The 26,885-nt window shown below is 32.9% G+C and overlaps 2 protein-coding genes and 1 long non-coding RNA gene across 4 annotated transcripts; 2 read left to right on the top strand and 1 right to left on the bottom strand.

Annotated features, from left to right (window-relative positions):
- The first annotated feature begins 3,640 nt into the window (after window positions 1-3,640).
- Window positions 3,641-9,554, top strand: LOC133291326 (arogenate dehydratase/prephenate dehydratase 1, chloroplastic). 2 transcript variants are annotated; one of them, XR_009748791.1, is made up of 11 exons: window positions 3,641-4,038; window positions 5,132-5,199; window positions 5,281-5,373; window positions 5,466-5,666; window positions 6,045-6,125; window positions 6,214-6,309; window positions 7,134-7,211; window positions 7,283-7,372; window positions 7,451-7,518; window positions 7,625-7,692; window positions 7,946-8,001. XR_009748791.1 is itself a non-coding variant. In XM_061489580.1 (11 exons), exons 1-11 carry the CDS (start codon window positions 3,753-3,755, stop codon window positions 9,297-9,299), a joined length of 1,200 nt encoding a protein of 399 aa, XP_061345564.1. In that variant the 5' UTR covers window positions 3,641-3,752; the 3' UTR covers window positions 9,300-9,554. The 2 variants fall into 2 exon arrangements, 1 of the variants encoding a protein (XP_061345564.1); XM_061489580.1 differs by lacking the exon at window positions 7,625-7,692 and adding an exon at window positions 9,243-9,554 and having other exon boundaries at window positions 7,946-8,027.
- Window positions 9,555-9,933: 379 nt separating this feature from the next.
- On the bottom strand, window positions 9,934-13,789 carry LOC133291327 (lactoylglutathione lyase GLX1-like). The gene is made up of 9 exons (XM_061489581.1): window positions 13,677-13,789; window positions 13,103-13,200; window positions 12,891-13,015; window positions 12,559-12,623; window positions 12,254-12,466; window positions 11,560-11,607; window positions 11,364-11,471; window positions 11,104-11,256; window positions 9,934-10,174 (listed from the first exon to the last, which is right to left on the bottom strand). The coding sequence occupies exons 2-9, from the start codon at window positions 13,189-13,191 to the stop codon at window positions 10,133-10,135; spliced, it is 843 nt and encodes a 280-aa protein (XP_061345565.1). The 5' UTR covers window positions 13,192-13,200; window positions 13,677-13,789; the 3' UTR covers window positions 9,934-10,132.
- Window positions 13,790-24,749: 10,960 nt separating this feature from the next.
- Window positions 24,750-26,446, top strand: LOC133291264 (uncharacterized). Its single transcript, XR_009748788.1, has 3 exons — window positions 24,750-24,898; window positions 25,751-25,843; window positions 26,330-26,446. It is a non-coding gene; the product is annotated as an uncharacterized LOC133291264 (long non-coding RNA).
- Window positions 26,447-26,885: the final 439 nt, after the last annotated feature.

Raw genomic sequence — 26,885 nt, 5'->3', positions numbered from 1 at the left:
AAAAGGCTTTAGGCTCCAATTCAAAAGCTCACTTTAGAGCCTCTCAGACGGGCCTAGTATATATATATATATATTTTATATTTTATTTTATATTTTTTATACTACTTGTAATAGCTTTCTCTCTTTCTTCTCAATCCATTTCACTCTATTTTATTGGTTAAATAAACTTTTTGAATGGTTTTGTTCTATATTATGCTGTTTGGATATACATTGAATTTATGAATATTTATGGAATTACTAGTGTTATTGATTGTATATTCTATTTGGATAAATTTTTGTTATCTTATTTTTTTTAAACAGGCTAAACCAGGTTTTTATTTTTTGTAAATAAGTCAAGTCACAGGCTGATAATTATATTTATAACATGTAACAAGCTTGGTCAGACTGACACATTTAAACACATGCTTAGTCTTTTAAGACCAAAACTCGGCTCGGCTTGGCCCATTAACACTCCTAGATATTGTTATAATTTTAAAAGTTTTTTTCTCTTTTCTCATAAAATTATTGAGGAAGAAAAAAAAATAACTTTAATATTATAACTATATCTTATATATAAAACATAATTATAATTGATTGCTCCACAAATCTCTTGTGCAATAAAAGAAAAAGTTGGGAACCCTTATACTAAACTAAAACAAAATTGTATAGACTCGTACCTTTCCTACGAATTTGTTTGGTGTTATGGCCACCCACCATTTTAGTTATTTTTTATATGTCATTTTGAAATCAATATTCATAGTAAAATGGGAAAAATATGTATCATTTTGAAGGACACAAAATTGTATCATTTTAAGTGAGAGAAAGAGATAAATCATGTGAGAGAGAATGGATGAAAAAAGTTTTAAATGTGTGGATCTTACCTCTTTGTAAGAGTGATGTCATTTAAAATAACATATATTTCCCCCTAATAAAATTAGGGCAAATGATATAATTACTGATGTGAATATTTATCGTTCATTTTAAAAACTTGGTAGCAAGAGTTTTAACAACATAATTACTCTTTTAATAAAATTATTATATTTTACAATAATTCTGTTGAGAATATTTTTAAGAATGAGTTTTAGAAAAATAGTACGGTAATTGACTTGGGCGGGAGAGTACTTTATGCAGATTACCAAGTATTGAAAAGCTCTATGGCCCCCTAAGCTGGTATCAGACTGGCCCTAATGTACACTAAAAAATAAAGTTTTACTCTCAATTATAGGTATATGTTTTTTATTGTTATGATCTATGAAGTACCGGCACTTCAAAAATTTTGATGTATCGTGTCTGATATTTTTCGACACTCTCCGACACTCCAACACGCGTTGTAGAAACTCAAAAAATGGTTCAAAGGTTGCATCGCGTTTTTAGTTCCAACTATAAGATTCATTGGATTACGATTACCATTTTATTGAATATTTGAGATATCTTATGTTTCTTTGCAAAATCGATAAGTATTATAAGTTTGACTTAATTTTTTTGTTAAATTATTGAATATTAAATATAATATACACTACATAAATTAAAAATATTATTTAATATCAAAACGTGTCTTAATGTGTCAAAATCTAACATTTTTTAGAATTAACGTGTCGAAATATCATATCGTGTCGTATCACGTGTCACGTGTCGGTATCTATGCTACATAAGTTATGATTATTAGTACTATTACTATTATTATTTAAGTATGTGAGATAGATTTAACACACACACACAAAATTAGAATGATCTAAACGTATGTATTGAGTTGATTTTTTTTAAATATTCACTCAAATTTAGTTATTATTATTATTATATATTTTTTGAGTTTTGGATTTGACCTTGAATTAAAAAAGAAAATATATTTCTCATATTGCATGAAATAATTTTATATCATATATGCACAAAAACAAGTGTATGAAATAAAATTCTTTCATATAATATGATAAACATATTCTCCATTTAAAAAATAAATAAAAACACGTGGCTTCCTATTTTTCGAGTTTTTGTCTAGATGGGGAAGAAGAATTTTTTCTATGCGCTGGTAGCACATGGTCCCTCAAAATAAAATAATATAAAAAGTGGAATATGTGTAAAAATAAATATAAAGACAAGGATAGTATAAAAATATTATTTTTTATTATATTTAATAAAAAGACCATCGAATATTCCGTGATCTTGAAAGACTGAAAATATTTCGATAGGGAAGATATGTAAAAGTTAAATCAATATAAAGTTAATTATATAAAAAGAAAGTGACACGATATGAAACCCATAACGTATACAGAACAGCATGAATTCTAGCTAAACAAGGTTACCATGAATGTTGGTGATGTCTGTCTGTAAATGACATTGTATTTCCATCACATCTTGAAAACCCAAATTCCAAACTAGGAAAGTAAGTTGGAATTTGGAAATAGCGTTTCCAGTTTAGCTTAATTTGTTAATAATTATTGAACCAAAATTCCCCCAAAGCAGGAGGAGCCCGTCTACCATTTTCACATTTTATTTTAATATATTGACTGGTCCATAACTATGGGCACAGTTCTCAATTTATTTATTTTTTGAAATTACGGTATATTTTTTAAAGGAACAATATTTATTCTTTTAAAGGATATAAACTTATATCCTTTCAAATCTTAACAGTTTATTTTCGTCTATCAACAGTTATAATTTATTGAATTAAAATTATTAATTAATTAATAATAAATTTGACCAATTAAGTTTGACCCAATAGATTATAACCGTTGATGGATGGAAATTAACGGTTAGGATCTAAAAGGATATAAACTTATATCCTTTAAAAGGATATATGTTTTTTCTATTTTTTAAGGTGATTAATAATTATTGGCTTCATTTTAACTTATTTAATATTAAACATATATTTACAAACTAAATTATGTAGAGTAAATACCATTTTGGGTTCTTAACAAAAAATACGGTCCCCACTTGAATCTCTTACAAAAATAAATTAGTCAGTTAGTCCCTATCAAATTCAAAGTGGACCCATTTTAGTATGGGTCTTTTTTGAATTTGTGAGGGACCACGATTTCAACTAAATGAGTGCACTTTGAATTTGTTAGGGACTAACTGACTAATTTATTTTTGTAAGGGACTAAAGTGGGGACTGTGTTTTTTTGTTAGGGACCAAAAATAATATTTACTCAATTATGTATTTTAAAAAGTACAAATACTTAAGTGTGTACTCCCAAAATATATAATATAATTTATAAATAAAAAGATTTATAAATATAACGTAACCCTAAAGAAAGTTTTATATAAGTCAGGTTAATAATAAAAAATTAATAAACCGAATAATCTATTGCCTTGTATAGCGCCTGGTATTGAAATCAAGTCCATTCTCTCTCTCTTTCTCTATCTCTCTCTTTCTCTGTGTGTGTATGACGTTACATAGAATAGAATGAATATATAAACTTGGTCTGTTACAGAGTCTCTGTTACAATTAAGAAAACGTGTAGCTAGCAACCATTCTGCTCACCTACCTGTTTCTTTCTCAGCGTGATTTTCCTTTGCGAATTGTTTAATTGGTCTTTTTCTCGATTCTCATTGTTGAATCTTACCCAAACCTTTATTCAACTTGGGTCACAGTTCATATACTAATTCAATCGGGTCATCATAGCATTTGTCTGTGGGGTCCAAGTGCGAAACCATTATCTCTCATTCACTACTTCACAATGTCGTGCTTGGAATCACCCAAACTCACCAACCACGACCACTCTCATGTCTCTCTCTCTCTTCCCTGAGACTCCAGATTGTCTTGTTTGATTTTGATGGCTCTTAAGGGTGTATCCATCTGGGGTTGTTCCCAAGCTCCTCCTCCTCAATTGGGTGTTGTGAATTCTCATCATTCCACGCTTCAGATTGGGAATCTAAGATATGATCTTGAGAAATGCCGCAAATGGGAGTGTTGTTGTTTGGGTATTTTAGCTGAGAGAGCTATCACTCCTGTTGAAGATGAGAAGCCAAGTGTCCCCTTTGTTGAGTCTTCTGGGGATGCTGATGGGGTTCACCAAAATGACTCAGACGGGTTTCATAAGGATATTAACCTGCTTCCTAGTGAGTTATATGATATTTCTCCCTTACCTTGTAATTTAATTTTGTGTTTCATTTGCATTTGTGCTGATAATTGCTATATCACAGTTGAGTTATATATTGAAAGCATACTATTGCTGTAATGTTGCGTGTTTATGTTTGATTTGATGTTTCTTAAAGAGGTTATTGTAATTTCCTACCATCCCACCCACAGCTGAATGATGATCTTCTTCTTCTTCTCTTACATGTATTTTTAGTTGCAATCTTGTAGATAATGAAGATAGCCAAGGCAGAAGGAAAGCCCTACTAACTAGAACACACAAAATCAGATAGGATTTTGAGATAAAGGGATATACCTGAGGTTGAGAAGAGGGAGAAGGCATCCCATATTCTTAACTTTACACTATATCAACCCCCTTCCCCCAACCCCCCCTTCTCTCTCTCTCACACACTTAGCAGTTCTTTCATTTAATTCTTCCATATTCCCTTAAATCAAATAGTTGGAAATCAAAACTACCTGAAAAGAGAGAATGTTTGTGATGTGATTTGATTACTTACATTTATGCATGCTTGTAAGATATGTAGCAAGGAAATAGACTAAATATGCCATAGAACACCAAATTTTCTTAATGTTAATCATGTCCATTGCATCCAATTTCTTTTTGGTGATACACAGTGGCCTCAGGGTGACACTGTCTAAAATCTTGACTCAGTATGATGGCATTGAACGAGAATGTTTTTGACTTTTGAGTGCAGGCATGCACTATATAGTCTTTAAAGATTATGAATTCTATCAGAGCAACAATTAATGATCCATAGGTTACTCAGCTAATTATAATTGTAATTTTCTTATAATGATTACTATAATTAAGATATGTTGTATTACATTGATCTTACTCATAAATTAGAATAATAGGTTCAAAAGTTGATGGTTTTAATCCATAGATTTTACTCGTCAAAAATACATTTTGAACTATGAACCCATGCTAGCATATGCATTTGCGTGCGTGCAGATAAACAAAAATTGGTAATATGTTTTAATGCTAGCAGTAGTCCGTAAGTGATTTAATCGCCTTTCCTATTTTGCTCAACCTTTTTGTAACTTCTTTAATTGCAGAGCCATTAACAGCAATTGACGTTTCTTCTTCTCCAAGAGATGGATCAAAAGTGCGCGTGGCTTACCAGGTATGATGATCAATAGTTTCTTTTCAAATAAAATATCCATCGCATTTTTGCCTTTGCTAACTAGTCAATTGTCTGATACAGGGACTTTCGGGAGCATATAGTGAGGATGCTGCTTTGAAAGCATATCCAAAATGTGAGACTGTGCCATGTGATGACTTTGAAGCTGCATTTAAGGTTCCAATATTTTTTTGTTATATCTTCTCTCTCTCCATTTGATGCATTAACTTATAACCGCTGCAGTTATATATTTGTATTCTTCTCTGCAGGCAGTTGAATTGTGGTTAGTGGATAAAGCTGTTCTACCCATTGAAAATTCTGTTGGTGGAAGCATCCACCGAAATTATGACTTACTCCTTCGCCATAGGCTACACATTGTTGGGGAGGTGCAGTTGCGTGTCAACCACTGCCTCTTAGGTTTGCCTGGTGTGAGAAAAGAGGAGGTCAAAAGTGTTGTGAGTCATCCTCAGGTTGGCTATTACATATATTTCTTTTCTATTTTTCTCCATTTTGGTAAAGTGTGATTGAAGATGATGCAGCATGTTTCCTATTCAAAGAAACTGAATGCTATTCATGATTGTGCTTTCAGAATGCCGCGACTTTACATTAGTTCAATTTATTGGATTGTCTTAGTACATTAGCCTTACTGTTCTGCTACGCAATAGTTGAATATTTTTCAAGACAGAATACTGGCTCACATCAACATGCCGACTTTCAAGTCTTAACTTGGTTTATGATTGCATAGACTTTTAAGACAGCTGACTGCAACTTCAAAATAAGCTTACCTTGACATCGACATCAACATTAACATTCAAAATACCTAGTTATAATAATATTTTTACATGCAGGCTCTTGCTCAATGTGAGAAGATGCTTAGTGATTTAGGTGTTGTCAAAATTAGTGCACATGATACTGCTGCTGCTGCTCAGGTATGGCATGAATTTTCTTTTTGTCTGCAAGTAAGCATTGATTAGGTTGTAGAGTGGCATGTCCTAACAGTTAGGATCTTGTGGACAGACAGTGGCCTCAAATTGTGTAAGGGACACTGGAGCTATTGCAAGTTCCCGAGCTGCAAAAATATACGGCCTTGACATTCTTGCAGAAAGAATTCAGGTCAGACTTCATTTACATGTTTTGGAAGATTGAGCTGCTAAAGCATTATGGCCTTAGCTTTTGTTTTCCTTTTATCACAACATAGTTTTTAATGCATACAATATGAGTGCATTGGATGTTATTTTCACTTGGGTTAGGAGTTAATGCCTCTCCCAAATTATTGCTTTCCTTTCTGAGCTAGGATTAAACAATGTTTATATAGTTTTTTTCTCAATATTTGTGCCAATCTTTTGAAATTGAGCTATAATCATTATTTCCTATCTAGAAATGAATAAGGTATTGGGCTTTTCTTTTACCCTAATTAGTAGTTTTCTAAAATGAATTTGATAATGTAGTACTTTTCTTTATGATATCATTTATATTGCAATTATTAGCCATTATTTTTTCCCTCTATTTTTATGTTGCTGTGGAAGTTTTTAGTTGTCTTGGAAGACTCGGTCTTGATGAAAAGGAAGCCCTATACCTGGTTTGTTCCAATCAGTTGTCTGATTGAAAATTTGTTTTTGAAATGACGTGGTATGAAAGTTGTTGCTTGTTTGTCAAGTATATGTTATGCGATTGTAAAGCTGCAGAGATATGCGGGTGCTTTAACATACAAAAAAAATATGTTATGGAAGGATGCCTTGGAATATGACACATGCTGATATGTGCATGGCCGTCCACAGAAAATATAAGAGAAAATGTTAAATGATTGCATTATCTATTAAGGAATACTTTAAAAAATTCTTACTGATCATTCTGTTCTCCATTTTTTGTTTTTATTGGAAAACATTTTGTTGTAAGCACAAAATTAAAGTTGAACTAGTTCATTGCCATCATGATAGGATGACGATGAGAATATTACTCGTTTCTTGGTCCTAGCAAGGGAGCCTATAATTCCAGGAACTGACAGGCCCCATAAGGTATAAAAACTTTAGTTATTTATACTTTTAGTTTTATGAATTGGCTAATGAATTCATGATTTTTCTCTCAGACTAGCGTTGTTTTCAGTCTAGAAGAAGGTCCTGGTGTATTATTTAAAGCCTTGGCAGTGTTTGCTATGAGGGATATTAATTTGTCAAAGGTGAGTTATATCATTGGTGCTGAACTTTTGAAATTAAAAAACACATTCATAGCTCTTATTTCTTTCATGTAAATTCAGATAGAGAGTCGCCCACTGAAGCAGCGCCCGTTAAGGGTTGTTGATGATTCAAATGAAGGGAGTCCCAAGTGAGTAATTTTGTTCCCTCTATGAGATTCGCAATTGTGGAGTTCAGTCTGTAAATTTTTTAGCTTGCACGCACGCAAATTGACCAGTGGTGCATACTTTATCCAGTCAACATTTATGAAGCTAATGGGAGTATGACATAGAGTATACAACTAATGGGCAAGAAGCTTCTTCGGGTAAAGATGGGAGGGCAAATGATGTAGTTCATGATATGTTGAAATCACTTTAGTCATTCACATTACTAGATTATCAAATATAATACAGCTTTGTTCTGAAAATCATATTTCCAACTTTTTGATTCAAAAAGTGAAAGGAAATAGTTCGGACATTGGTGTTTAGTTTTACTTCATGATTATGATCTAATGATTGTATTTTGCATGGAAATGTGCTGTGGAACTTTATTTAGGCATAAAATTTTTCTGGTGGCAGATACTTTGACTACCTCTTCTACATTGATTTTGAAGCTTCTATGGCAGACCCTCGTGCACAGTATGCTTTAGGACATTTGCAGGTACACCCATTGTCTCGAGTTTAATTTTTGGAAAAAGCATTTGTCATTTTAAAAGACACAATTTTGTTTGCCTTTAAAACAAGATCATTTAACTTAAAAAAATACAAAATTATGTTATTTAAACTGGCAAATGTTTTTCCCTCAATATTTTGTTCCTTATTGAGTCGCATAATTCATATTAGATGAAATTTCTCAATGCGGGCGTGCCTGACATCATTATTTAATAAATACATATTTTTAATTATTGATGAATAATGAGTCTCTAATTATACATTATTTTATGAAACATGTATTATACATTAACAAGAATTACAAATTTTGTAGAAAGTATTTTTATTTGATGATAAAAAAAAGGAAAGAATAAAAGAAATACTTCAATAGTTAAGGTATATAATTTGCTTACCAAAAAAAAGATAAATAATTTAAATAAGGGTTCGCTTTTTCTGCAGTTACTGTAGATAACTTATCTGCAGTAAGTCCAATACGACGTCGTTTTGAGACAAAAATCATGTTGTTTTTGTAATTTTAATTTATTTCAGAGTTATAATAGTCTTTTTATTTATAATTTTTTAAGATTTTAATACCAAAATGACGTCGTTTTGGGAATAAATGCAGATAATTTATCTGCAGTAACTGCAGAAACATTTTTCCCTTTAAATAAATGATCATTATATTAAATACGAACTAATCATGAGAATCTAGAGTTAGATATGTCAATCCGTGGATTTGAATTTTTTTATATCCAAATTGAGGGGTATCTGCACCCAAAGAGGTCCCATTGATCTGGGGATCTAGGGGTTGATGGTGAGATATCCATAAAGGACAATAACCAATTTATGCTGTGTACAATAAAATGTTTGTGCTTTTTAATTTCCTATGGAGCTTCTGGTAGAATATTCACAATCACAGATTCGCATTTGGTTGTAGATTAGTGCCTTTTCTACTTGCTTGATCCAACGGCTTATATACCACTAAGTCTAACTGTTTATCCATATCAGTTGCATGATACCTTGTTAAAATTCCTTTTGCTACACTAAATCCGTGTGTAATCGCAAAATCTAGCTGTCCTCGCTATGTTTTTTTACACAAGGTATTATATTGATGTGCTTTCTGTGTTGACTTTAACCATGTTTAGGATTTGTCAAAGGCAGCTTTCAAATCAAATGTTACCTCAAATTGTTAGTAACGTCTTCTGTCTTTGTTTTTCCATTTCAGGAATTCGCTAGATTTCTTCGAGTTCTAGGTTGTTATCCCATGGATACAGTTTCATAAAAGTTCAATGCCTTAACTAGGAGCAACAGTCAATGCCGTTCATTTTACTGATAGCATAAGCGGCTACTGCCACAGGTTCATCTTCAATCAGAGACAAGGGGAGAAAGTATTCTTTAAAAGCATTACCCCTTTCTAAATTCTTTTCATCTCCTAAGGAGGTGCTTTGGAGTATCATGATAGTTTCAACAGTGGGGTGAATGCTGGTACAGGCATCGTCATTTCGTTATTTTATTTCGAATGCAGATTGGATAGGCATGAAAGACCAAAGTTTGTTACCTTTAACTGCAAACTCATGGACACTTGCTTCCCTAACCCTCCTTTCATTCAGATTTGAGATCCCTTTATATTAAAATAATTGCAATGCGAACTTAGTCACTAAGTATATAATAATGACTCCAATGAATAATGGCAAATAAATGGATGACCAAGATGCTTTCCATGTTATTCGGGCTATGCTGTGAAACTCAACTCATTTTGATAATTTTATGAATAAACTTTTAAAAAGTGTATATTTATGGCATCATCCAATATAATATTTAATTTAACCGATTGAGGAAATTGACCCTTAACTCGGCAACTTTTCTTGGCCATTGCATAAACCCAGTTTTAAAACACTGCTAAACAAGGCTCAATATATGATAAATTAGTCGATTAATGATAGACAGCATGCAAGAGGTTTTAACTGTGCTTTTAAGTCAATTACAGAACCACGTAAAAGCAAACATACTGATGACTGGTACACTGATAAAAACACACAACGATCCCTGATCAATGCGAGACAATTTATTCATACATAAGCACTAGGACAATTTAATTCGTGCAAAGCTCGCTCCTCACTTCAATTCTTTCAGGAAATCTTCATTGTCAACCAAGACCTACAAAATTCATACAAAATAAATCATACCACCTATTTATTATCGAGATGGCGGCAAATTAGCACAGGAAAGAGGAGCAGATGTATGAACATATTCAAAGTACATTGCACTTCCCTTCTATGCTCACATGTTAAGAAGGAATCATATTACCATTGAAGAAAAGAAGGCAATCAACTGTTCTCTCACATGCCAAAGCACCAAACTTTTTATATTAGATGCTAAAATTAAACATGAGGTTAGAAACTTATAGGCATGAAAGCTATGGTAAATATAAATAACAGAGATAAATAATCGAATTTCGGGTCCATTTTTCCAAAAGATGGAAAGGTAGCAAAGAATTAAAAGAATGAAAACAAACAAAACATGCCATGAGACACTTCTTATTCTAAATTCAACATTTACAATCCCTTTAAGTTGCTGGTCAGAATGAAGTTCATCTCCGTGATAATGGATTCACAAAAGTTGAAACAAAACATTCTTTTATTTCTGGCTAAATATCCTTGAAGATACCATGAGGAATTTCCTGTTCTACATTTAACAATCATAATAAATTTATATCTAGTTCTTTAGACCGAATAGTTTTGCTCATACCCATAAGTAGTTTCAACAGCATAAAAAGTTTGCTATCAAAATAATGCAAGTTTGTTTAAAGCAGCCACTTAAATGTTAACATATTAGCGAGTTTTGTTCATAGGACATGGAAGATAGAATCTAGAACCCTAGTCTCTCCTTTCAAACATAAAGTTTATATATGACACAAAAAAAATGTATCATCAAATTACAGCTGTGGGAAGCAGCCCCTGGGCCAGATATTTACGTGATTTTTCAGCATAATTCACCTAATATTTCAGCAGATGCTTCTACAATAAAATAAATAAATATTGAAGTCATATTCCTACTCAATATAAGGAAGGGGGAAAAACACTTACAGTTTTCCATCCATCTGGATCTAAAAATGAAGTAACTTTTGTGTTAAGACCAGGAATTGGCCCTGGTTGCCGAGTAATCTTCCCTCCAAGCTCTTGTGTGACTAGGTTAACTAACTCCGCGCTCTTGTATACGTCATCAGTACCAATAGCAATCTGTTATAGATGGCACACAAATTTTATCATTAAGGGAGGGGTACCGAGAAGTGCAGAAAGCCAGTTTAGGCTTCAAGAAGGTAATGTAATATAACCTATCAACTAACCTGTGCATAAGCATTTCCCTTAGAATATTCAGTGACACCATAGTTATATGTCAACTCCAACACAGTTGTCTCGTGCTCCTCTGCGTACCCAAGAATAGCTACAGTGTACTGCAGGACATGCAACATATAACATATTGCTAGTTAGTAAAATGGCTTAGTCATGAAAGATGTCCCTGCTAGTAATGTCCATCCATACCTTGTACTCAGGCCTATCAACCTTCCTCAACACCTTCAAGCCCAAAGCCTGTGCATATATGGTCCCATAAGAACATAGCCTTAGTTAATAAAACGCATTTGGTTTAATAGATATTTAAATTATAATTCATCAAATTCAGCTCTGTGATTCTATTTTGTGTATCACAAGCAAAAGCTACCAATTCCCGATCCAGATCCTTTGTTCCGCACAAGACAGAAGATTAAATTTTGGTCTTTCAGCGGTTGCTATATATTGTAAACAACACAACAACGCCATTAGCTGATCTTCAAGTACGGAAAACCCACTGAGGAAACTCATCCATTCCATAAAGAAAATTGGGAAATGGATAAGAAGAGTACAGGGCAACAAAGTTCACACTTCACAGAAAAGAATTTCCATGGAACTAACTAGAAGCCATAACTCAATTTGTTTTCATCTAAATAAGAAAGGTTTACTTGGAATCTTGGATAATGAAATTGAATGATGCTGATTGAAAACAGTTATTTATACAGCACGCAAACTTTAGCTCATGGGGCATGGGCCTACAATGATTTTTCTTATGCACACAAAAGCAAAAAAATAAATTAATGGAAACTTTCACAAAGTAGAGTTTACAGTGTTTGACTTTGGACTGTTACCACTGGAATCTGTAGTACATATGAAAACCAAAAAACAAAAAGACTAGGACTGTTACCTTTTCATAAAACTTAACTGCACGCTCTAAATCACCAACACGAAGCATTATTTGACAAAACGGGTCATGAATTGTAGGTCTTTGGATGAGTCCGAAAGAGTAACCATCAGGATCCTTCACAAAGGCAATAACAGTCGTCCCGCCCTGAACTGGACCAGGCTCCCTAGTGATGTTTCCACCCTTGGCCCGGATGTTTTCAACCAATTTGTATATCTAAAAATTGAAGCATTACACGGTCCATTTTTTTGGGAGTGTAAAATAGATGCTCAAGCTCTAATGAGTAATGAAAGAAGACTCTGCCTTACATCTTGAGTTGCAATTGCAAAATGTCCAAAGCCATCTCCAATGTCATACGAGGTCACCCCATAATCTGAAAATAAGATCATACATAATTTAAATTGTTAGAAGAATATAAAAAAAACCATGTATGCTGTGGCGATACTTCATGGGCAAATCAGTCCCACACAGAACATATGGTAAGCAATTGCCAAATAAAAAGAATCAAAACAAGGTATTTAACTCCATATAATCAGTGTACCATAATTAAAAAAAGAACTACATAACCAGAGAACCACGGTATGCATGAACATAAATAAATACATCAAGGAAAAGGTTAGCACTTAGCAGAGTAACATACTATATGTTAATTCGACAACAAAATGGGTTTCTTCAGGGCCAAAGCCAAGAAAAGCATTAGCGTATTTCTCCTCCGGAATATCTCTTTGCCTCAAAAGCTTCATTCCAAGACATTCAGTGTAAAACCTGAGAGAACCGTGAGGAAATTTTAAGCATCTAATCAAACACAAAGAATGTAACAATTAACTAGGACCCATGTTACAAAAAGCCTACTTGATGGTGCGATCCAGGTCACCAACACGGTAGACGGCATGAAGCAAGCGGCGCTTATCATTCTTTGGCCATTCCAACAAATCAGCCATATTCAATGTCTGCAACACAAGCCAGAAACAATTAAACACCACAAAGTTTTACACTCACAATGCATAAAAAAGCTAAACTATTAACAAAAACAAGCAGATCAAACACCATCATCAGCTTCAACAAAAGTAAATAATATAAATTTATCTGACTCAGTTACTAAACATACACCATCATTCAGCTTTAAGCAAGGAAAAACGTCACAGAAGAAAATGGAAAAGCTCAATAAGGGATCCAGATCGGTTTGTTTGAACACTTTAACAGGATGCAAAGTTGTGTAATACCAAGCTTAAAGCTTTGTTAGGAGCAGAACACCACCCAGGGATCACAGATTATGAGCAAAATGACTCATTTAGATAAAGGGGGTTAGAGATGGAACAGGATTAAACCAAGCAAACATCACACCAAACACTCATTCGTAGAAGTGAACCATGTGATTCAGCTTAAAAACATGTATAATGAAATCAAAGACACATATGTAACTAACCAGTGAGAGTGAGGGCGAGGCTAGTCTCTAGTCTCTAGTCTGTGACTTGAACACTAGTAATGGAGTTGAGTGGAGTGTTGCTATTTATGATATATTATCTTCACATTTTTTGGTGAATTAATGAGTGCAAGAATAATGAAATGACAGATAAACAGTCAATTTTTCCCACAAAACTCTAATTACAACTTTAAAATCTCCCCTGAATAAATAAATAAATAATAAAAATAATCAGCAATGATTGTTCAATGTAAGCCTTGATGGGACAGAAAAAAAAAACGAAAGAGAATTGAATAAGTGATGAATTTGTAATAAGCCGAAGCACGTAACGTTCTTTAATTAGTGAAATTTACATTAATATAGGAGGACGTTTGGTACAGAAGAAATTTTTATTTATCCAGAAATTTTAATTTTTAAAAATATAATTTTTTTATTCAGTTTACGATAATATCTGAAAATTTAAAATTCTAAAAATTTCTATTTCCAGAAATCTGAGAAAATTTCGTATACCAAACAGGCCATAAAAAATATCTGCGCATATAGATACTTTTTAATTAGTTTTCTTGTTATATATCCCTATATATGTACTGCTTTAACTTTAAAATAGAGAAGAAATAATAAAAATAACATATCTGCAAGTAATACATTTTTTTTTTTTTATAAACACAAGTAATACATATTTAATTCAAAGAGGCTTGTGCTATTTATTTGTATAGATAAAAGAAGTTGAATTCCTAAGTGTGGTGGCTCAGTTAGTAGCATGAGGATTAAGTGGTGGGAGATAATCTCAGTTCAAATTCCATCAACATTATCTGGGGAGGGGCATAAATACAGTAATCCTTGGACTCGCACCCAAACTCTGGATTAGTCCCAACTCTGGATTAGTCCCATAGGCAGCTAAAAGAGTTGAACCCATGAAAATACCGAGGGTTCTGATTCGCCTCAAAAAAAGTATAGTTAGGATCAGTTTCCAAAAAAAAAAAAAAAAAAAAGTTGAATAGTTAAATATCAAATCTTAATTTTTTTTTTCCAGCTGTTAACAATTCAACTCACAAAATCACCTTAAATTTATATTTAAAAAAATATTTTGATATGATATTATTTCGATTGTTCAGAAAAAAAATATTAAACGAGTTGAATTAGTATAAAAAAATTAATTATCTAATCCAAATCAACCTAGTCAGTCAAATTGATAAAATAAATTACTCATAACATAAAATGACTTGATTAAATTCATATCAAATGTAATCTAGTGGTGAGCACTATAATTTATATTCTCCCAACAAGAGTTCGATCCTGGGGCAATTTTTGAAATAATTATATAATAAATTTAACCAACAATATAATTTGAGGTTGGAACATGGATTATTGAGAATAACAAATATAACACTTACCACAAGGCTATAACTATTTTGTGTATGCATTTTCACAAATCGATTCGAGAAAAAAAAACTGATACTAATTAATATCAGTTGAATCGCGGTTCATTATTGATTTACCGAATTAATACCGGAGCAATTACGTATCAAAATCATTGCTGAAATCGGACTGATTGATCAGCCAATTTTTGAGGCAATCGATAGGACCGGCCCGCAAACCCATTATCACGAGTTCTTTATGGGTAAGCATTTTTTATTCTAAGAGGATATTTATCTTTAGTATATTATTTATTATATTATATTATATTATATATATATATATATATATATATATATATATATATATATATATATTCAACTCATTTAAACTGTGTGTAAAATTAATTCCCGTTCAATTAACAATAACACGAGAATAATGCAACTTTCTGGACAATAATTACTTTTCTCATATTCAAATTTATGTTCTAATCAAGTGGTTGAGATTCTTGAGAACACTTAAAAATCTCTTACTTTTTTTTTTACATCTCAAGTCTCTTCATAATCTCTGTTGCTTGTCCCAAGTCCCAACATGACCGAGACAATTAAGGGTGTGCATGGCAATCATTCTATTTGTATATACTATTTCTGAGAAGAAACAATTCTTTTATATTTCTGTGCTTTGAAACAGTTTCTGAGAAAAAAAATGTTTGATAATATGTTCTTTTTATATTCCGAGAATGAGAATTGCGTTTGATAACACATCAAAATAATATAATAAAAAATAATTCCTATTAACCATAAAAAAAATTCAGATCATCAGTTTCCTTTATATATGGTGGTGGTGGCGTGGTGATGGTGGTAGTGGTGGCGGCGGCAACCATGGTGGTGGGGGTGGTAGTGGCAGCAATGGTGGGGGTGATGATGACAGTGGCTGCAGCGGTGGTGGTGATGATGGAAGTAGTGGTGGCGACAAATGTGGTGGTGGAGATGGTAGTGGCTGCGACGGTGGTGGTGATGATGGCGGTAATGGCAGAGACTGCGACGATGGCGGCATGGTGGTGATGGTGATGGCAGTGGCTGCAGCGGTGGTGGTGGATATGGCAGTGGCTGCGACAGTGGTAGCGGTGGTGGTGGTGATGGTGGTAGTGGCGGTGGCGATGGAGGTGACGACAGTGGCTGCGACGATGGCGGCGGCGGCGGCGTGGTGATGGCATGGTAGTGGTGGCGACAGTGTTAGACAGGTGGCTTCAATACTCAAGAGGGGGGTGAATTGAGTATTACAAAATCTTTTCGCAAAGTACCTCCTTTGATGTTTTAAAGACTATTTCTTCAATAAAGTGATTTAATAAGGAAATGTCTAATTGTAAAAGCAAGTGTAGTGAACAACAAAGTAAGCAATCGTATATATAAAGACAATCTAAGATGCATTTTTAATACTTAAATAAAGAGATTAAGGTTAGAGAAATTGCAAACTAGATGTATCTTGGTTCGGTCACCACCACCGTGACCTACGTCTAGACTGAAGCCGCTCGATCAATTCTTTTCACTAACTATCAAGCTTGAGGGTGCTTGACAAACCACTACAACTTTTCAAGACTTCGGGCTCTTGATGCCTTACACTTTTTCACTCCAAATTTTCTTAGGAATTTGGTAACCTCTCAAATATAGGGCTTCACTCCCCTCTCAAATCAAGAAGTAAGATTGAGGTGATTAGAAGTGGCTAAGTACTCTCAAAGTACAGATTGAACAAATTGAAGAACTAAGAGATGTATAACTTCAAAGGAAAGATGAGCTCAAGTGTATGCAATGATCAAAATGAGTAATTAATGAGTAATAAAAGGCTAGCAAGAGTAATAAAGCTTCAATAAATGCTATAGGGTCGTGTACTGTTCATCCCAGCTGATGTGGGTATTTATAATGACAGCTCCTATGAAAACTAGCTGTTTCTAGCCGTTTATAGCCGTTGTAATCCGTACATATCCGGATATTGGATATCCGGATATCAATATCCGGATATTTGATATCCGGATATTCTATGTGCAATATCCAGATATTTCATGGCAGCATCATTTTTGCTCGAATTCTGAGTTTCTTTTCTTTTCAAATGGTTCCTATGACTTGTAAGGTATGTTATTGGTTATGGAAATTGTCTAGAAAAGTTTGTATTTTGTAGGTACCTCTTCCAAACCAATGTTGTACTTATAAAACCATTTGTTTTGACTTTTCTTTTAAGGATGCATGCTTTTGAAATATATGATTGATGAATGACCTTGAGCTCATGCAATGCTTATCATCTATACATCTTTACACATTTTTCCTAAGTCCTAAATAAATATACCATTTGAGATTTTGGACTTGGATAGATACTTGAGACTTGGTGCATGCTTTCACATTTGCTTTTTGATATTGCTTCGTCTTTGAATCATTCTTCTTTGTTAACATCAAAACTATGTTGACGTGGAAACATCAAGTGTACGTTGTATCCACATCATCACTTTGATTCATCAGATAGTAGTGGTTTCGACGATGGTAAAGGTGGTTCGAGACGGTGGCAGTAGTGGAGGCGGTAGTGGTGACGATGGTGGTGGAGTGATAGTAGTGATGATGGTGGTGACGACAATGGCTGCGACGATGGCGGTGGCGGTGGCGTGGTGATGGCATGGTAGTGGTGGTGACGTAGTGGCTTTAGTGATGGTAGTAGTTATGGTGGCGATGGCAGTAGTGCTGGCGTCATGGTGGTGGTAGTGGCGGTGGCTGCGATGGTGGTGGTGGTGGTTGGTGGCGGTGATGGTGATGGTGGTGGGGACGATGATGGTAGTGGTGACAGTGGCAAGGTGGTAGTGATGGGTGGAGGCGGTAGTGATGGTGGCAGTGACATCGTGGTGGTGGTGGTGATGGAGACACTGGTGGTACAACGACGATGATGGTGGAGGTGATCGTGTCGGGATGATGATGGTGGTGGTGATGATGGTAGAGCTGGAGAGTGATTGAGAGAGACAAGTGTTTCTCATTTTGTGCCCGAAAACAAAAAAACAGAAATTTTTTGATTCTTTTTCCTGTTTCCCAGCACAAAAATTAAACCGGATCATCCCTGGAACAAAAAAATAAACTGATTTTACCAAACAAGTTCTCTATCCATTTCTGCTCCCAGGAACAAAAATTAAAAAAAATTAATTCCGGAAAGGTTGTCATGCACACCCTAAACATCTTACGTGGGCCTACCATCATCAGCATTCCCACTCGTATTTTTTCTTTTTCTTTTTCTTTTTATATAATCCCACTCACATTTTTTTTAGCACACATGAACGACGTGCAGTTCTCCATGGTGGTCATTTTTTTATCTTGTAATATTTACTTACGTAAAAAATGTATATTATTTTAAAGGGAATAACATCTGTCATTTTAAAGTATATAACCTTATATCATTTTAGATACTAACCGTTGATTTATGTCCATCAACGGTTATAATTTATTTATCAAAATTATTAATTAATTAATAATAGATTTGACCCATTAAGTTTGACCAATAGATTATAACCGTTGATGAACGTAAATCAACGGTTAGGATCTAAAAATGATATAAGGTTATATCCTTTAAAATGATGGATATTATTTCCTATTTTAAAAGATATAAAATTGTGTCATTTTATTAATAAAAAGAGATAGATCATGGGAGGAAGAGTGAGAGAATTTTTTTTTTAAAGTGTGGGTCTCACCTATTACGAGAGTGAAAGAAGATAAAATATATCATTTGAAATGACACACATTTTTCCATATATTTAATTGCGTAAAAGTTATTATATTTCTCCTACAAGTTAGATATAAAACTATATTTTATATAAGGGTATTCATCAACCGATCCAAACCGATTCAAACCGCGGTACCGAACCGAAAAATCGATAACTAAATAAACCGAAAATCGAAAAACTGAAAACTGAAAAAAAAACCCGCAAATTTTAATTGGATTGGATCGGTTTTTGGATGGGTTGATAAAAACCGATCCATTCCAAAATGATCCAACATATTAATTCCTCTCTACCTACTTGGGTCTTTCCCTAATTATAGCCTAAAAATTTCTAAACCTAAGAAAAAATCTTGTCATATCTCATCAACAAAATTGTATCTTTGTAGAGCTTCATATCTCATTGCAAAAAAAAAAAAACTATATTATAATTTACTAATGCTTTTGTATTTCAAAAACTAATAATTTACAAAGTCAATATATATAAAAGATGTTATTTGCACAATAATCATGAAATAAATTTTAGAATTTTCAAATAATCGAAAACCGATCCAATTCAAACTGAAAAAAAATTGGATTGCATCGGATCAAATTTGAAAAAAATTCAAAACCAAATGGATGATTATATTATTAAACCGAAGGTATTAGATCGGTTGATTTTTGCTTCCAAAACTGATCCAATCCAGACCGCGAACACCCCTACTTTTATATATGTGTGTGAGAAAAAGAGGTAAAGAGAATAAACGAGCTCTATCGGGGTGCACCAGATAAGTTAAAAAAATAAAAAAATTCTCTAATTTACAATTGAAATATTAAATCCTTCAAAGGTACTCTTTTAAATCGATATCTCATATAGACCGATTCATTTTCTATGTCTAATTTCGATATTATTTTTAGTAAAAATTACTATTTGGTTTTAGAGATGAGATATTATTATTATTATCATTTAGTATTATTATCAATGTCATTATCAATCTATTTCACTTAGATCGATTACATGGATCCAATAATTTTGATTTAATATTCTAAAAATCTTTTTTTTTTCTTTCTATATTTAATACTTTATATTTATTTTTACCATGATTATGATTCTTTATATTTAATGTTTTCACATTAAATATGACGAATCATAATCACACAAGTATAAAAATAAATATAATCGTTAGATTAATATAATCGATAGATTAATATAATCAATCTAATCTAATGGTGAAATAAATTGATAATAATACTAATTGATTGTAATAATACTTTATTTCTTATTTTTAACATATAATTGAATTTTTATTTGATCTATAACGGCAAGGAAAAAAAAAAGTTATGACTTATCCTAAAGAAGATAGCACTTTCGCTACTGTACCCCAAATAAAAAAAGGCACTTTGCATCGTAGGGTCGCTGTCTTACTGAAAAACTTCGGTTCTTTAATAATAGGATAGGGTGCTTTGGTTGCTTTATGTTGTGTGTTGTGGGGTGGGTGGTTGTCTCGAATAAAGTTGAGATTGACCATACTGTTCCGTTTTTTAGAATAATAAATCTAAATATTACGGAGTGCAATTTTTTTTTTACAGTGACAATATATCATAGTCGTTGAAGTTCTTAGTTACTATAAGTGGAATACGTGTCATTCTTTCCATGGTTGGAAAAGACTGTTGCACCAAAGTAACTACTTTGGGTTGAACTAGCACATGCATCACTCAAAGGTCCAAAGTAATTGTGTTGTGTAGCGACTTAATTGTGTTGTGTAGCGACTGTGGTTACTTTTTCTAAATTGGTAGGTCTATGATCAAAGTCGCTAGGAAAGCAAGCAAATTTGGCCTAGGGTGGCAATCCCCATTGCAGGTGTTGCATAAAATGTTGTAGGACCAAAGTAGCTAATATAGATAGCAACTTTGCCCCTTTTATGATATTATAAACAAACATCCAAAAATTGTTCAGTGCTATTTGTGTTACAACACTAATATTTCTATTGTATATGTGGATATGGATAGTGGATTTTGGTATTTTATGATACACATCATCCTGTTTGGGTTTATTGATAAAGTTAGACATGTGTTATGCTTGAGAAAATATACAAAAGAAATATTAGTGTTGTATATATTTAATTTAATTCTAATTTATCTAGGGACTTGATATTTAAATTTTTTTATATTTTATTTTTACTCTTAGTATAGGATTAAACAATAGATTAATGATATGAATTATTTTTCATAAATGAATTATTTTAGGTATACTATAGGATACTTCATATTATAATTTTCAAATTATAAATATAAATAAATTTTATATTGCATTTAAAAATTTGTGTTGTATATATTTAATTTAATTATAATTTTTTTGGGGAATTGAAATATTAGGAAAAATGATATTTAAATTTTTTATTTTTTTATTTTTTTCTCTTAGTATAGGATTAAAAATAGGTTAATTGATATGAATTAATTTTTCATAAATGAATTAGTTTAGGTAAACTATAGCTACCTATGACACTACCGGTAATGGAAAGGCTTTTTATAGACAAAAATAACATAGATAGCATTGAACAATTTTGATATGTTTGTAAGTCGCTTTACACTATCATCAGGGGGGCCAAAGTTGCTATTTATGTTAACTACACGGGACACGACACGATACGACACGCTGACACGTTAATTCTAAAAAATGTCTTATTTCGACACGTTGGGACATGTTTTGATATTATATATTGATATATATAATATAATTTATATTTAATACATATAACAGCTTATAATAAGTCATATAACTAATCAAATATTCAAATTTCATAAAATAAATATAAACGAAAATAATTTTCCGTACCTTGTTAATTTTTCAAGTAAATTTCATAATAAAAAAATTGATTTATATATTTTTTTTATTTTTAGTTAATAAAATAAAATTAAGAAGTAAAAAAAAAAGTGTCGGATGCGTGTCGGAGAGTTGACCGCGTGTCGAAAAAAATTGACTATGTGTCGAAAAACATGTCGGAACGTGTCAGAGCGTTGACCGCGTGTCCTAAAATATTGATTACGTGTGAGACGTGTGTCAAAACATATCCGTGTCGGATACTGTCCGACACACACATTTTGTAATAAGTTACGTAACGGTGCTTCTGAGATTGTGGCACGTGGCACGACATCAGTCCTCCAAAACCTTTAGGTAGCGTTTGGTACAGGATAAATTTTTCTTAATCCAAGAATTAATTATTACCGTGGGAAATATATTTTACTGAAATATTATTAAAAAGTTGTTTGGTAGACCTATATTTTTCCGGAAGAATGAAGTTAATTTTACTGAATTTGTGTTTGGTTGGTTATAAAATATTAGTGGGAATGTGAGATTATTTTACCAAAATAACCTCACTTTTACCTTTTTGATTCAAATTAAAGATTATTTTTGTCAACATTTTTTTTTCATCCCCAGGCAAGTCCACAAATCCATCTATTTTGTGGATATCACATTTGTCAAACAGTACATTCTTTTTCACATTTCAACATTTTTCCATAAACAAAATTGGCTTGGAAAGTCATCAAATTTCATTTACCAAACGTTGCTAACATATTTCCCCTATCCTGCTTTCCCAGTCATTCTGAAATAAGTCACGTAACAAACGCCACCTTAGCTCTTAAAAAAACATTAACGGGTTCCTGAAGTGACTTGGCAAAACTTATTAAATAATATATAAAAGCAATTATGCAGGGTCAGTTCGCAGAACCAATCACCTTCCACCAGAAATTAACTTTAGAAACGTACTAAACGAAAAAAAAAAATTACCATTCCCACACCTCTGAATATTCAAACAGCCATGAAATTACTATTATTTATGCCAACCCCACTATCCTTAAAGTGTCTTGAATGTTAAGGAAAAAGAGATATATACATTTGATGTAACTGAAATTAATGTTCTAAATACAAAATAATGCAATGAATCTTATATTCAGTTATACTAAATAAATATGTTTTGTCCCTTTTTATAGCACTGTTTATTTCTAGTGTAAAATAATTAAGGGAAGGCTTTTTATATTCTAAGTTCCATTACCAACTTCAGCAATTATGGAATTCAAACGTGGTGATGGGACTCGTATAAGTTGATAGGATTCATAAATCTAATGTTTAAGGTTTTGATTTTAAGATATAACGTGAGATTTATTTATTGTAATTATCGCTTAGGTTCAATAACAAATGGCAATCTCCCCCTCGCTCCCGTCGCTAAGTAACAAGAAAAGTATGATTATCCGCAAATTTTAGTTTATCAGCCGTTCTATCCAATGTGCTTTGCGTTATATATTCTCAAATCTCAATAAAACAATAGAAACAACTAGACCCGGGTTTAAAAAAAAAAAAAAAAACAAGTAGACAATTGCAGTATTGATGATTTATTCTTATGACAATTGATAAATGGGTGTGTAAAATTATTTTATATTTATGTTTTTTTTTTTTTTGGAGAATATTGTCTTATATTTCTATCCTTCTTCCTTACACATGAGGTGGGAAACTTCTCGGAAACTGAAGGCATTTCAATTACAGTGAACGAGTAGATGGCAGTCCCACGTTTGTCCTTTTCAAAAGACCACTCTCCTAATTAATATACCAAATATGCCTTTGGCGTTTTGCAAGTGGTAATTGGTAAGCGCTCATGTCAGCATTTCCACCGGTGCCCTAAATTAAATAATTAATTATGGCCAATATTAAAGCATGCTTAATTTGACTAGTTCAAGTCTTCCAAGTTCCAACTTCCAAAAATAATACAATTAACAGAACCTTTTCCTTTTAGAAAAACAAATATCTCAAAACTTGTTTTTGGACTTTCTTCCTACTTGGAATATTATAATTTTAGTATTGAAAATAATTCATTTAAAATTAAATGATTATAAATTTTATACAACTAAAACGTAATAGAATTTGTTATCGGTGATCATAAATCTACTTCCACCGATGACCCAACCAATCAAATTGATTAAAGTATAAAACTTCGATTTTTTTAACTCGAACTAACTTAATTATTTTAAATATATTTTTAAAGCATGTTAATATAAAATAATATAATTTAAAAGTTTTTAAAAAACAATACAAAGCAACATTATTATGGTAGTATTACAAAAAACCTCAATCATCGTATCTGAACCAATCATACTATAATGACCATAACTGATAAATCTTAATTAGAGATTTAATTTAAGAATTTAAATATCATAAATAGATTCAGAGTATGATTTGAAGTATTTTGACTGTAATAATGACTAGGTTACGAACAGTGCGTTCTGCCGGATAATTTGCAATCTTGTGAATTAACCGGTAGAGCTTAAATGAGCAAAATGATATTAGAGACATAATTTGACAATTCTGATGCCAAATATGACTTCATAACGAAAAATTGTGTAGTCTGGCACTTTCCGTGAAAACCACATGAATAATGTTTTCTACCGGATATTTTGTACTTCTGTTTAAGCAACCGGAAGAGTCCAAAAGCAAATAATTGATGAAATAAGAATAAGAAAGTCCAATATATGCCAAGCAAGTCAAAATAGGCCCAAGAATGATAAGTTTGTAAGTTTTAAGTTTCGTAAGTAAACGAAATACAGTTAGTGATTCACAATGCATTTCGTCAAAAACGGTGCAGAAACCATACTGTGAATTATGAATATTGTTCCTTAGGAAATAAAAATTAATGTAAATGTATTCAGAAGAATAAAAATATGTTCGTAGCTTTAAGTTAGTTCCGGGTTAGTTTAAGTGAAAATACGCGATAGAAAAACATCCGATTAAAAAAGTCACATGTGCTTAAAAGACCAAGTCACTCAAAATTTCACTATACACATCAGCTTCTCTCTCCTCTCTTCCCTCAAAAACTCGAGCTGCACATGGAGAAAAGGGGGGGGGGGTTAGGGTTTGATCTTGTTTTCTTTGATTCTCACTCAATCTTCCACCAAATCACAAAGTCCACTACATGAAATTGATTGTAAACCACCCAATGAATCCATTCCACCGATCAATTTGAGCTATAGTTGATTGTGTGAAGAGTTCTTCCTATCCCCATTTTCAAGTTACTATTCATCAAGGGAAAAAAATTGAGTTTTGGATGGAGCTTTGCTTAGAGGTTGCTCTCTAGGCTTTGTACAAGTGTTTAGAGGTAAAGAACCTCTATTTCCATGGTTTTATTTTGATGATTTGAGTCATGAAAATTGTGAGCATGTGTTGGGTGAAAAATAAATTAGTTTAAAGGTAAATTGATGATGGATTTTTGATGTTTTGTATATAAGCATGTGAAATAAGTATTTGTACATGTGTTAAATGAAAAAAAAATTCCCTTGTGTTGTATCCCCTAGGTTCGGCCATGATGGTCTTTGGAGGAGCTTGTGGTTCAAAATTTAGTTGAACACTTTGTAGGAATATATTTATATAGGCATGAGTATATGTAAGATTTTTATTAAGTGAAGAAAAGTGAACGAAAAAGAAAGAAACCCTTGACTCCTCCTTTATTGATTTCGGTCATATAGGGTAAATTAGGGATGATTAGATTATGTTTTATTTTGTTAATGTGTTGAGTTTTCAATACATGAAATTAATAAGATTATGAAGTGAAATGGTTTGAAAATAAATTATGGAAAAATATCTTGGTGTCCTTATATGCATTCCACGGCCTTTGAAGGAAAAGTTAGGCCATAAGATGTTGTAAAAGTGCTATATGGAATTTAAGAGAGTAATGAGGATTATAGGGACTATTGGTTTGTGAAGTGATTCAATGAAATTCTTAGCTTTCCTAACCTTGATTTCGGCCATTTAAGGTCTTTAAGGCTAGGGAGCAATTAAATTGTAATAAACGTTTAATGAGAGGATTTATAGAAGTATGGTCTTGACTTGTGTATTGGCATAGGATTGGCAAAAACGTAAAGAAACGAAAATAAACGATAAAATGTATGCCTTATGTAAAATCTAGGCATGATAGCATTTTATTGATTTGTATTTTGGATTCTTTCTCTAGGTGTACCTAGGGACTGAAAAGGATCGGAATCTCTTGAAGATATATAAGTAACTTGTGCCACAAGTAAGCGGATTGAAAAAAAAACTTCAAGAGGTAAGCTCTATGTTTAAGGAGTCTTTTCCTGCTTGAGTGCTCCACCATGGTTAGTGAACTATGGTTGGACTTTATGACTGTTATTTTGATACTCTGTACAGATGCATTCATATAGAGTTATTTGATAACAAGATATGACTTGTTATGATATGATTTATGTATTGATGTATGGTACACTGATGTCTTCTTGGGATTTTCCTGAGATTGACGATGTACACCTCTGACATGTTCTAGTACCGCTTAGGGTCCTCCCTTGGGGACACGTGCGTTGATTTCCGCTTGGGGTCCTCTCTTGGGAATGACGGCGCACGCCTCTGATATGATATGGATATATGCTTTGTTCTATTATGATATCTGTTATATGTGCATTGTATACTCTGTATCTGACTTTCATGCAGGAGCGACCTAGGAGTATGGAGAATTCTCTATAAACCCGAAGTTTATTGAGATTTGTTATCTCACCTCTCTTTGGGGACATATTTTCAGGTGTCCAGATTCCCGGTGAGTCCTCACTAGGCAGGGACGCGACCCGTGATTGAGGCGTTGGGACAGATCAGTTTTTGAGTAGCTGTAGGCTACTAACCTTTTGGAGTGCATTTATGTTATTTAGAATTTATGCATTTGATGGATCATGATGTTGGATCCCTTACTTTGTATATGGCCTGTATATGTCTTGTACATGTCATTCAGTTTGATGCATGTACATTTGTGTATTTAGGCATGTGGATATGACTATGTAGTATTCAGTTATGTTTTACGTATTAGATTGCATGCTGTTAGATTAGTGGCACGGAGCCAAACTATGCATGTGCCCATGGATGGGTTTATGATTATATTTGGATGTCTGGTACTTCTGAATGTATATGCTGTATAATCTGTCTATCAGGAACTCTTGTGAGTGAGATTTGAAAATCCCCAGTTGTCCGAATTATAGAGGTTACTCTGTCCGATTTTCGTTTCCGCCGAGTAAGAATTAAAATATAAAAAAGAAAAAGTTAGCTCGTATTTTCGTAAGTTAAGTCTTCCGCTGTTTCTGTTTGTA

The sequence above is a fragment of the Gastrolobium bilobum genome, unplaced genomic scaffold (assembly GCF_033153095.1).
Source record: "Gastrolobium bilobum isolate Gb01-03AN ecotype WA unplaced genomic scaffold, APGP_CSIRO_Gbil_v1 utg7904, whole genome shotgun sequence".
NCBI classification, from domain to species: domain Eukaryota; kingdom Viridiplantae; phylum Streptophyta; class Magnoliopsida; order Fabales; family Fabaceae; genus Gastrolobium; species Gastrolobium bilobum.
Note: the sequence above shows the minus strand (reverse complement) of the source record. Positions and strands in the feature narration are given on the sequence as shown.

Bases quoted from the DNA above. Each gene is read 5' to 3' on its own strand.
- LOC133291326 (XM_061489580.1), top strand. From the start codon at position 3,753: ATGGCTCTTAAGGGTGTATCCATCTGGGGTTGTTCCCAAGCTCCTCCT. The intron at 5,200-5,280 runs GTATGATGATCA...TGTCTGATACAG, and splicing joins AAGTGCGCGTGGCTTACCAG to GGACTTTCGGGAGCATATAG. The intron at 8,028-9,242 runs GTACACCCATTG...TTTCCATTTCAG, and splicing joins ATGCTTTAGGACATTTGCAG to GAATTCGCTAGATTTCTTCG.
- LOC133291327 (XM_061489581.1), bottom strand. From the start codon at position 13,191: ATGGCTGATTTGTTGGAATGGCCAAAGAATGATAAGCGCCGCTTGCTT. The intron at 11,608-12,253 runs GTAACAGTCCTA...ATATATGCACAG, and splicing joins CAGTTAAGTTTTATGAAAAG to GCTTTGGGCTTGAAGGTGTT. The intron at 11,472-11,559 runs GTATGGATGGAC...CATGTCCTGCAG, and splicing joins TTGATAGGCCTGAGTACAAG to TACACTGTAGCTATTCTTGG.